Genomic DNA, 13,109 nt, shown 5'->3' on the forward strand with positions numbered 1-13,109 from the left:
AAACTCGCAGCGTGAATTGCCCATGTGAGAGCTAGTTGGCAAAGATTGGTCCGTGTGTGTGTGCCCGACACAGATCTCGCTCAAGTGTGAGAGGATGATGCGGTCAGCCACCAGCTAAATTGTCTTGTTTGCACAAACGAAGCTACTAAATAACAAAATACACCGAAAAAATATACACAAACACACACGAGGCGAAAACCAAAAAAAAACTCGTACCGACTGTACTTTGGCAGTTAGTCGAAAGAGCGGTCGTAAAACTGAAAATGAATGGCGAAAAAGTGTGACCAAAGTGATCGCAGAGAAAAACAACAAAAAAAACCGACCGGCAATAAAGAACGGATGTTTTTTTGTGACGTGACGTAATTTGCGGATGGACCCCCTGTTCTCGCAAGTGTGCAAATTTCATTATCACCTCAGCTGTGGGATGTTAAGTTGTGAGTAGAAGTAGATAAACAGCGCGTTGCTTTTGCGAGCCAAATAGATTTGTTGTTTTAAGTGGAAATGTTCAAATTTAAGCATTGAAAACTGATAACGAAACCCGCTGAGATTGCTGCTGTACTTCAAGTAATGCCTATTCATTTGTATTTATACGTTTTAAAAAGGCAATCCATCAGTTCAGATCAAAACGTATCGTTGAAGATCTTGGAAACCTTTCGACCTGAGACGAAGAAGGTCAATCTCCTATGTAGCGTGAAAGTTTGGCCGCACTCATTAAATGCATTCGTTTCGAGCGAACTTAATGACAATTGGCAATTACGAGGGCCCAAATTCAGCTGGGTTCAATCAACTTGGAATTGTGTGGCCATCATTTGCCTATCCTGGCCTTGGGTGGCGCTGGCCGTGCCTTCGAACGAGACATGTGAGATTTCGGATGAGGAAAATGGGCTCCGCTTCTTGTGCACGAAGATGATGATGATGACGATGGTTCATTTCTCTTTTTCATCAGAAGGTGCCTTTCGTGATTCGCGATTTCACGTCTTTACAGGCGAAAGGGAAATAGATCAATAGTATTGACGTTGTTATTTTTGCTCGAATTGCAAAACATTAAAAAAAATCTATAGGAAATGAAAAAAATACGAAATAAAACTTAACAGTCAAGTTATTCTCTGAGATTTCGGTCTTTATTTTTTTTTATCCGGCTGAAACTTTTTTGGTGCCTTTGGTATGCCCAAAGAAGCCATTAGTTTGCCCATATAATTTTCCATACAAATTTGGCAGCTGTCCATACAAAAATGATACATGATAATTCAAAAATCTATATCTTTAAAAGGAATTTTTGATCGATTTGGTGTCTTCGGCAAAGTGATATTCTGATTAAGTGCACCGTTTCCAAGTTCTAACCATTTTTAGGTAAATTTTTTGAAAATAGTCCCAGTTATTCTTTTTGCCTTCCTCATCTCACTGAGTCATGGCTATAAAATCACTTGAAAAATGAACTTCTTAAATACACCTCTCAGATATACCTTCACGTATACCTATCGACTCAGAATCAAATTCTGAACAAATGACTGTGGGGATGTGTGTAGACACGATTTTTTTCCACACGATTATCTCAGAACTAGAGCGTCCAATTTCCCGGAAATTCCCGGGAAATTTGAAATTTAACGAAAATTATTCTAACCCTGTTTCTGATTAATCTTTTGCAACGAAATTGTATAGAACAGCAACTTTAATAGTCAAAATGAGTGTGAGAATCAATATTGAACAATGGCTTGACTGCTTGTAAAAAATCATGCAACTTTGAGAAAATATATAAACTTTCTAATTTTTAAATCTTACAAATCGTCCCAAATGAAAGAAAATATTAATAGTATTTTTGTTGAGAAGGATTTTTTAAATCAAAGTGTTTGGATCTCAGTGACCATAAAGTTAAAATAATAATACCAAAAAATTCAACTAACTTAATTTACCTTAAAAATCTATTTTTAGCGCTTTTTAACTTGAAACACTATTTCATGAAATCAGAACTCAAAGTTTTCAAATATTTGAAGCGAGCTTTTGAAAAATAGTTGCATTCTTCGGGTAACTTTCTTATGATATGAAGTTGTTTTTTAATAGTTTTTCATGGTTTTATGATATGATTTTAGTTATATGGTATTCAGCCTAATAAATTAATTAGATCAAAATAATTTTGAGTATTTCAAAGTGGTTGAAATTCAACAATATTTTTGATATATAACCCTCTTGCGCCCTTGGTAGCTCACGTGTTTCATAAATTTTTAACTTCAATCTGTAATTTCTCGAATACTTAGAAACAAATTCTTCTCACACAAACCTTTTTTAAAAATTTAATTATATCAGTTCAATTTCCATCCAACATGTTCAAGATAAAAAAAAAGTCAAACAAATCTCAATGTTGATCTTGGCCGGAAGATGTAAATATCTTATTTTCAAATGATATTACAAAAAAACCATTAAAAAAGGTTGTCAAAAATAAAAAAAGTTTATATTCATTCCATAACAGCGTAAGTTTTGTGGTCCAACATATAAGCAAACAATATTCCTAGTGGTGAAAGCTTCAGAAATAAATATTATCTGAATTAATCATTGACATTAAATTTACAGACAAACTGATTAGTTCAATATGAACAGTACCTAGATGGAAATAAATAAAATCAAATAAGGTTCTCAAATTATTATTTTTTGTATAATTTCAAAACATTGATGCCAAAAAGGTAGGAAAATGTTTACTTCTGCTTGTATTTCGGGAATTCCCGGGAAATTTACAAATTTCCCAGGAAACGGGAAATATTATTTTCAGAACTGACTGGAATTTTGGCCGGATCCGCCTTATTCTGTTTGTTTTGGGGTCCCCTAAGACCCTATTAAATTTTATTCTGTTTAGTGAAGTACTTTTAAAGTTATGCCATGATTTTTTTGTAGGGTGATTTTTGCCTAACCTCAAAGGCCGGGTCCTTTTGCTTACGCGCGAGGGTCGCGCAGCATGCATATCGCCCGGTTGTCACATTGATTAACGAAAGTCGCCATCAATATCTTTTCACTTGCGCTAACGATTTCAAAGCGCTTAAGATATAAAATTGCTTCCAACTACCGGCAACATGTTCTTTTGACCATTACTTAGTCACTCACTTGAAAAATAATCCCGAAAAATGTAAATAATTAGCAAGCACCAACAAAAAAAACAAACGCGCTAAGTCTTTTGACGTTTCAATTTTGACTACACATTCCAATCGAATGCTGAAAAAACCGAGCAAGGAGCGAAGGCAAATAAAGAACAATGAGTGCCACCAACACCACCAACATGCTGGTGCAGCGCCTGTTAGAGTGAGCAAGTGCTGCCAGGAAACTTTCGCTATGAATGCTACTTTTCATGAGTGTTCGCTTAAAATTTGATCAATTTTGGCAGCACTAAGCAGACCCAAAAGAGCGCTGGAAGAAAAAAAAAGAACTAAGCTGAAAATAGAAAAATGGGCGTGGCCCTATGCACTCGACTGATTAGAATGCACTTTTGAAATATTTTTTTTAAATGCAAAAAGTTGCTCTACTCGTTGGTGTACTTTGTTTTAGTGAATTTCAAGGAACAATCCAGATTATCCAGCATAATTCAAACACGACCGCTTATTAGGCTTAAAATGGGCATATTTCCCCTATACATTGGTCTATGGTAAAGCCCGGAAACAGTTTTTTTTTTTCTAAAATATTAACTCTTTAGAGATGGAACTTTGGACCTTGGTTTTGGTTTGAAACCTTGGCATAACATTTTGGTCTCAAAAGGTATAACAATATCACTTTTATAACATTAGACAGGGATGCCAGAACTTCAAACTTTTAGGCTCGTTTGAAAGGCTTCAAAAAAGTAAATATCACCTAAGTGGCCATAACTTGAGAACGGGAGGCCAAATATGTTATAGAAAGATTCGGAAGATTATTTCCTTGAATTCTTAAAAACTAATAAATCCGTACTGAATTGTAGAATAATAGAATTATGATATGACCAAAATCTTTTTTTTTCTTCTTATTTTTATTTTTGAAGTCAAATTTGAGTTCTCCGACCCCACATTAGATCTTTTTTAGCTGTTTTAGAATCAAATTTCAAGTCCACAAAAAAAAAACAAAAAAAAAACACAAAAACCCACATTTTGAAAGAAATAACTATAAAAAAAATTGTTTTTGAAATTGGTTGAAAAATGTTTTTCCGAATTTTCAGATCCTGTCCAGTGTCTAGTGGTGGGGTTAGGGTTGATTTTGAAATTTGAAGACATTTTTAAAGGTCCTACTGGTCGCATAAATGTCCCCTGGTTCCCTGGTCGCACAAATGTCTCATATGCATTTTCATCACTTTTGAGTTAATGATGTTCAAAATCAATCATGTGATCTTTCTGGGACCGTGGTGTAAGGGTAAGCGTGGTTGCCTCTCACTCAGTCGGCCTGGGTTTGATCCCAGAAGGTCCCGGTGGCAAATTTTGAGACGAGATTTGTCTGATTACGCCTTCCGTCGGACAGGGGAGTATGTTGGCCCCGGTCTAACCAAGAGGTTAGGTCGTTAGCTCAGTCTAGGTGTAGGAGTCGTCTCCCTGGGCACTGCCTCGGTGGAGTCGCTGGTAGACAGTTGGACTAACAATCCAAAGGTCTTCAGTTCGAATCCCGGGGTGGATGGAAGCTTAGGTGTAAAAAGAGGTTTGCAATTGCCTCAACAATCAAGCCTTCGGACACCTAGTGTCGAGTAGGAATTTCGCAATCGAGAACGCCAAGGCAATGCTGTAGAGCGAATAATTTGATTTTTTGATTTGAACTTTCCTACAACATCCAGTACTTTGTTCTAAAATCCCATAGTTCATCCCATTGAGTGGCTTATATTGGCAAATGACCATCTCTTAGTCATCGAACTTTGGTGGCCGATACAGCAGATGCGCGGTTCTACATGTCAAAGGACTTGGGTTCGAGTCTCGATATCGGCACTTTTTTTTAATTGATTTTTTAATTGTCCAGGCAACTCAGCAGGAGGAGAAGCAGCTGGAAAGAAGAAAATTAGCGCCGAAACGTAAGAAAATTCGTTTAAACATTGTGTTCTTATTCGTCGAAAAATATCAATCTAAACAAAGCAAGTTAAAAAAAAGTAAAATTACCCCCAGTATTGCAGTGCACAAAAAAAAAAAATACAGTGCTTGTCCACTAGCTTGGCGTGCCAGCACAGGTGACTCACTGCTGGTCAAATTCGAAACCGGAGCCGTGGCCAGTCCGCTGGAGAGTCGGCCCAAGTGTGACCCGGTTTTACGATGGTTTTTTTTTCGGGTCGACATTTGTGCTGCACAAATGGTGCAAATGGAACGAAAAACTTATAATGACAGAGACCAGAGTGGAAATTTGATACTGTTGGTTTTTTGTTTGTTCTTTTTGGATTACTGGTTGTGCTTTTGAATGGAAGAACAAAAAAGTATGCAAAGTGTTTTCAAAGTTGGCTGCATAAAAAAATATTTGTTTTAAGTTATGCACGAATTTTATTTGAAGATTTTAATATTCGAATTACGACCGAAAGTTCCACCAAATTCTAGGCCAAACATCAACCCGCGTTCACGCATCGGTGATGAACTCCAGCCCGAGAGAGAGAGAGAGATACGGAGAGTGAGTAACCTCACACAGTTTAACATTCGGCGGAACACGCTTCGTTTATTTGTTTGACCTTTCGTGAGTCAACTTCACACTTGCTGCTCGAGAGCTGCTGCTTCTCAAACAAATAAAATTCGTCGTCCAGCGCGCGGCTTTCATAGTCAACTCCGGACAACGATGATGATGATAATCTTCTTCATCGAGAAGAAACATAAACAAAAACACAGAGCACAGCGTCTTCGGGCAATCATCCAAATGTGTTTTTTTTTTTTAAAGAAGGGTAAACTGCATTTTTATTTTGAAATTATTTTACATTTTGATCTTTTGATTCAAAATTTAACCGTTTTCAATTTTTCTAAGTGTGACCTGTACCAGTATATAATATCTACGCTCCAATCCCCTTATTATTTTGCATTTCAATAAAAAGCTGACACGAAACGCATGTCCAACGCATGCTCTTGCGGCGGATGAACTTCATAATATTGACTTCATTGTTTCTCGTTGAGCTCATAGCGGCACTTCTGCACATTATCATAACCAACGACGGTTTGCTGTTGTTGTGGCCAAACAGCTCAACAGTCAACTCGCGTCTTTCTCCCTTCAACCGTCTCGCCCCAGCTGCTATAATGCACTTTTTCCTTTTCTTCAATTCAAATGTTCAAATAGAGTGTGGTGGCTAAGCGGGATGATCTTTATCGTGGCAATTTATTATTTCAAAAGGGGAATACTTATAGGGTAGTGGGGCCTTTTTTGGCACATGGTTGAATAATTATTATTGTTAATTTGTTTCAAATAAGTATTGAACTGGAAGATAAGATCTATTTAAATTTTGATTTTGTCTGATTCTGAGCAATTCTCTACGAAATCGGTATTTTTTTTTAATTTTAATTTTTGTATATTTTAATCCGGCTGAATCTTTTTTGGTGCCTTCGGTATGCCCAAAGAAGCCATTTTGCATCATTAGTTTGTCCATATAATTTTCCATACAAATTTGGCAGCTGGCCATACAAAAATGATGTATGAAAATTCAAAAATCTGTATTTTTGATCGATTTGTTGTCTTCGGCAAAGTTGTAGGTATGGATACGGACTACACTGAAAAAAAAAATGATACACGGTAAAAAATTTTTTGGTCACTAAAACTTGATTTGCAACAAAAAACACTATTTTTAATATTTTTTATATGTTTTATAGGACATCAAATGCCATCTTTTCAGAAATTTCCAGGTTGTGCAAAAAATGTTTGACCGAGTTATGATTTTTTTTAACCAATACTGATTTAAAAAAACGAAATATTGGTCGCAAAAATTGTTCAACTCCATTTTTCGATGTAAAATCAGATTTGCAATCAAAAAGTACTTTAGTGAAATTTCAATAAAGTGCACAGTTTTCAAGTTAAAGCCTTTTTTAGGTAACTTTTTTGAAAAAAGTCGCAATTTTTCATTTAAAAAATAGTGCACATGTTTGCCCACTTTTGAAAAAAATATTTTTGAAAAGCTGAGAAAATTCTATATTTGAACATTGTTGATACGACCCTTAGTTGCTGAGATATTGCCATGTAAAGCAGGAAAATTGCTGTTTTCTAAGTCTCACCCAAACAACCCACCATTTTCTAACGTCGAATCTCAGCAACTAATGGTTCGATTTTAAATGTTAAAATATGAAACATTTGTGAAATTTTCCGATCTTTTTGAAAACAATATTTTCAAAAATTTTAAATCAAGACTAACATTTTAAAAGTACCAAACATTCGATAATACGCCCTTTTGAAATGTTAGTCTTGATTTAAACATTTTGAAAATATTGTTTTCGAAAAGATCGGAAACTTTCACGAATGTTTTATATTTTAACATTGCGCACTAATTTAAAAAAAAAACGAAAAACTGCGACTTTTTTCAAAAAAGTTACCTAAAAATGGCTTTAACGGTGCCTCTTATCAAAATTAAACTAAAGTACTTTTTGATTCCAAATATGATTTTACATCGAAAAATGATGTTGAAAATTTTTTTGCGACCATTGTTTCGATTTTTTGAAAAAATCAGTATTGATTAAAAAAATCATAACTCGGTCAAAGATTTTTTGCACAACAAAAATTTTTTGAAAAGTTTGGATTTGATGTCCGCAAAAACATATAAAAAAATAATAAAAAATAAAAACAGTGTTTTTTTTTTGCAAATCAAGTTTAAGTGACCAAAATTTAAATTTGAAATCACCAAAAAATATTTACTATGCATAATTTTTTTCAGCGTAGTCCTTATCCATACCTACAACTTTGCCGAAGATATCAAATCGATCAAAAAATTCCTTCAAAAGAAACAGATTTTTAAATTTTCATATATCATTTTTGTATGGACAGCTGGGGAGCGGCCGTGGCTGACTGGTTACGGTGTTCGCTTTGTTAGCGAATGGTCCTGGGTCCGATTTCCATCTGCTCCCAACGAGAAAGTATAGGAAATATAAATCTTGAAACTCTGAACATGAACGAAAAATCAAAGTCGCTCGAGTCGGGGTTCGATCCCCCGTACTTTGGATTGGTAAGCAAACCCGAACCCGATTGATGCAAACGTTCTTCAGGGCGGGGCTTGTCGATAAAGCTGAAGTACCTCGCGCTCGGCTAGCCAGCGTAGAAATGGGTCTCCGAAGCTCGGCAGAGCTAACACCTTCCAAATGTCTATGCGAGTTATTTGCATGTATATAATGTTAGATCTAAAAATACATGGAAACAACTCAATTTGTAAGAAGCGGCCGCGTGGTCCCGTTTGGTTGGTTGCACACACACATCCATCATTTTTGTATGGACAGCTGTCAAATTTGTATGGAAAATTATATGGACAAACTAATGATGCAAAATGGCTTCTTTGGGCATACCGAAGGCACCAAAAAAGTTTCAGCCGGATTAAAAAATAAAAAAAATAAAATTCTAAATAAAAACGATTTTGTAGAGAATTGCTCATAAGTGACATTTCAGTTTGACAGATATGCAGTTACTGATTCTTCAGCAATGTTTTCGTTCATTGCCGAATTTCAGCAAAAGTGATGATTACTGAATCGCATTCAGTTATTTATTTTACTGAAATGGTAATCCAAAATTTGCTGTATGATCAGGAGTTCGTCATTCTTGAGTTAAATTATATATGTAGATTTTTTTTTCACTGGAGGCTAAACAAAAATTAAGCAAAATGTTTCTCAAAACTCTTTATAATCACAACAAAATCACGTTCAAACTTTCTCCACCCGCGGAGGAGAGAGGAGGCAAAACACGCAAAAAAGAATCGCTACCGAACTTCTTGTAAGCACCACTTAAAATGATTCATTTCATTTTGTTTTCCCACATTGCTCATTCACAAAAAAGTGACAGGACATTTGTCGTCGTGTGACGTTACACCTGCAAGTGTAGTAGTGAAATAGTTGTTTAACCGAATAATCAAGCTGATGATTTTTTGAGATCCCTTTTACCGATCTTTCGTGCGCGAGAGAGAAGTGCCAAGCTCCCTTCGGATTTTTTCTCTCGATAAGTTTTTTTTGATGATGATTCTTTCATCGCAACAGTATTTTTAAATGACAATTTCTCTTCCTATCTCTCCTTCTCTTTTTCTCGTTCACGACACTCACCGAAGATTATTTGGATTGCTCAGAATACAGCAACGAACGATCTTGGTGACAATCACGTGATAAAAGAAGAGAACCCACACGCTATTGTGACGGTTGCTATACATTCTGATATTTTGGTGCAGGAATAGGGTGAAAAGAAAAAAATATATTTAGAAAAATGTGTGGGGAAAAGCAAAAAAACATCAAAATTCCACCAAAAGTAGCGTCGAATGTGTCGGATCAATGTCAAGTGTGAGATTCTTGATGAAAATTTTATGAGAAACAACTTTGACGAAGACCGAAAACGATCCGCCTTAACTTATTTTTGCCTGAGGAATCGAATCAGAGGGTATCCCTGAGGTCGATTTTTTTTATTGTCATCCTATGCAAGAATCATCAAATGATAGTTTTTTCTATCACTCATTAATCATTATATTAACAACACTGGTAACTATTACGTTTGTTTTTTTTTATTTGAAATTATATCAGGTACTTAAAGAGTTTAAACAAATTTTCAGATCACAGATCGGAAATTACGAAAAAAAAAAATACTTCGAAAATTGTTTTCCAATATCATAAATGTTATGTTGTAAAACGCATTTTGTGACCCTTATTGTTTACAATTTTATGTTTGAAATTCAAAATTTTTCGAGTTACGTGTTGATTAACATGAACTGAATCTACTCGAAGACGTACCGTTCGAGCTAAGATGCCATGAAGTGGGTTCATAGCTTAATTACACGATTATTGCAACCGCCCTAAATTTACGAAACAGCGTTGGTATTGATATTCTTGTGGGTGTGCCGCCCGCCGCCTTTCGTTGAAAAGAAACAATGTTATCTCGAGATCGATTATCGGCGGTGCGGCTTATGTGATGAGGAATTCAAACTAACCTTTGTCGAATTCGTAATCAGCAAGCTGCTCTCTGAAATCGTTGGAAGATGGAATTTATCAATCACTTTGATTAAGCGTTCACCAGTTCGGCTTTGGACTTCCTCAAGTTCTGTAGAGTGAATCAACTCCAAATGCTCCATCGTGAATGAGTAATTGAAGTTATCACACACTCCACAAATAGGCGTCCGCGCACATCATCTTCGTGCGTGAAATTCCTTCGTTAGGAAACGATTTTTCCCCTTAATTCCCCTCCCAACAAATGACGAAAACCAAACCACCCGCGGGTTTAATGATGCCATTTTTAGATGAAGGAGAAGAAATGAAAAGAAAAAAAACGCACGTATCACTAACCAACATCATGGATCTATTTGCGCGGAGATGATTGATCAATCATGGGTCTTTTGGAACGCTTGTTTTTGCTGTTTATTTTGTGAGTGATACATCGCACAGTAATCACATAGTTGGGGGCTTTTTTTCAGCGGATTTAGCGTCAGTTACTGATTGGTGGCTCACTTTTTCTCTTTTTCGGATTTTCATTAACAATAATTGGGACTCTTTTTCGCACGCTATAACTCTGTGTTGCGTCTCGCCAACCTCGACAACATTCCCAATTTAGGGCGATACCAGTCTAAACAAGTCCGTATCGGGTGAGGGGTTTCCCCACCCGCGGTCCCGTCTTCGTCGGCATCGTCGTGTGCCACATTCATCACCTGTTACAACACCAAGAATCTGCGATGATCACACGCAGGAACGCACCTTACGTAATCCGTCGACGACGGTCTGCGTTTTATTTATGGACTTGTTTCCCGTCGATGATTTTTTTTTCGGGAAGGGGGTTGTTGTATCGTAGATAGACTGTTGTTTCATTCTTGTTGCTGCTGCTGCAGCAGCGCTGGAAAATCGATAGAAGGTAGTAATTATGGAACTTTTTTTTTTAATTTCTCTTTGGCAGGCAAAACCAAGATCCAGTGCAGCCGGTGCCAGAAAAAGTGCTCCGGCGAGGTGCTGCGCGTCACGGACCGGTACTTCCACAAGACGTGCTTTCAGTGCACCAAGTGCAACAAATCGCTGGCGACCGGCGGCTTCTTCTCCAAGGATGGCGCCTATTACTGCACCCTGGACTACCAGAAGCTGTACGGCACCAAGTGTGCGGCCTGCAGCCAGTACGTCGAGGGCGAGGTCGTGTCCACGATGGGCAACACATATCATCAAAAGTGCTTCACCTGCAGCAAGTGCAAACAGCCGTTCCAGTCTGGCAGCAAGGTAAGTCCCTCCCGATTACAACACCTCCCCAAGTCCGTATTAGCTAATGACTCTTCTTCTTTCCGAAACGATTTTCCAAAAGGTCACCAACACCGGCAAGGAGGTTCTGTGCGAGGGCTGCGTCAAAGGACCGTCGACTGCGGTGACAAATGCAGCGGTGACGGCCCCCAGCGGACCCACGATGGCCACGACCATCGCGTCCACCACATCACCAAAGAGACAGATCGAGCAGAAGCAGGAGCAGAAGACGATCAAGGAGATCACGTCGAGTCCGACGCGGGCGGCCACCCTGCAGCACCACCAGGAAACGGTCCGGAAGCAGCAGCAGCAGAACGGGCTGGGCAAGGACGTCGACCCGAACGAGTGCGCCGGCTGCCAGCAGCAGCTGAAGGAGGGCCAGGCGCTGATTGCGCTCGACCGGCAGTGGCACATCTGGTGCTTCAAGTAAGTTTAGGGGAGGAAAATTTAAAATTATTAGTTAGAACTAGTAGACCAACCAGAATCAAGCACTGAACAAGTGTCATGTTTGCGATTACTGGCTGATTTTTTTGGTTTGGGTCTAATTGGAAAATTTAAATTAACTTAAATCTTGAATAAAAAAAAATACAATTTCAAATGAATTCAAAACGGCACAATTTTAGAAATTCAAATATTTGAATACAATTCAGGATGGCCACTCAAGTCGGGAAATCGGGAAAAAATGTCGGAAATTCGCCAAAATCCGCCAATAATCGTAAAAAGTCGGGAATTTGTGATTTTGTGTCAGAAAGTCGGGAAAAGTCGGGAATCCCAAGCATACCTGCTTGAAAAAAAAATCTTATTTTTGAATAATTTTGAAATATTTTGTACAATTTTCAAATCAATTTCACTCAATTCTTCTTTAGTAACTTACTTTGAATTTAGGGTTCCTTTTACTATTTCAATCTATTTGAAAATAAAAATGTTTTCTAAGACATTAAAAATCCTACTAAACAGTGGATGTATTTGACACAGATTTGCATTATATTTTTTATGAATCAAAAGTTTTTTTTTCATTTGTTTTTGTTTATCAAACATTACCCTTTTGTTTTCACTCTAACATAAAACAGCAACAAAGTTAATGAAAAACTAATATAAAAATTGAGCCTAATTTTAACGATTATGGCTATCATAAACGTATGATTCTGTTTGATTTTATCAAATTTATTGAATATTTGAAAATAAGATTCCAACCTGTTTTTTTTTTTTGCGGAAATCATAGTTGTTAAACTACATTCATTAGGCTATTTCATTTTTTTTATCCACACGATTCCCTTAAATCTTTTTGTAGTATGGGTAAATTACTTTACATAAAGCTTGATTTGCAGTTATCGGAAAACTTAAATAATGAAAAAATCTTTTTGTTGTTCGTTCTGAATGAAAAAAATATTTTTTTACGTTTTGGAAACATGAAAAAATATTAAATTTGCAAAAAATAAATCTTGCAAATGTTGGTATAAATTGTCTAAAGAATTTGTTCTTTCAATCATTTCACACAAAATAAATGGTAAAACATAAAATCTTAGCAAACTGTTTTTTTTTTCATTCAAAAAAATTCAGGCAGTTAAATACTGACAACTATACTGCCCACCATTGAAAAAACGGCTAATATCCACTTGAATTTCATCAAAATTCAGATGTTCAGATTTGGCTGCCGATGCGAAAAACCAAACGGCTAATATGCCAGTCTTATGGGAAATTGCCTTGACGGAGATTTGGTGACAAACACTAAAACGCGTTTTTTTTCGGAATACTTGATTTGGCATAATAGCCGAA

At 36.8% G+C, this 13,109-nt stretch overlaps 1 protein-coding gene across 4 annotated transcripts in view; it reads left to right on the forward strand.

The window, feature by feature from the left end:
* Window positions 1–13,109, forward strand: part of LOC6040751 (actin-binding LIM protein 1) — a 54,285-nt gene that overhangs the window by 19,520 nt on the left and 21,656 nt on the right. For all 4 annotated transcript variants that reach the window (XM_038261763.1, XM_038261762.1, XM_038261761.1 and 1 more), the window contains exons 2-3: window positions 11,005–11,315; window positions 11,398–11,759. In XM_038261763.1, coding sequence (XP_038117691.1) covers window positions 11,005–11,315; window positions 11,398–11,759 — 673 coding nt within the window. The remainder of the gene's footprint in view (window positions 1–11,004; window positions 11,316–11,397; window positions 11,760–13,109) is intronic.

Source organism: Culex quinquefasciatus, chromosome 3 (assembly GCF_015732765.1).
Source record: "Culex quinquefasciatus strain JHB chromosome 3, VPISU_Cqui_1.0_pri_paternal, whole genome shotgun sequence".
Taxonomy (NCBI): domain Eukaryota; kingdom Metazoa; phylum Arthropoda; class Insecta; order Diptera; family Culicidae; genus Culex; species Culex quinquefasciatus.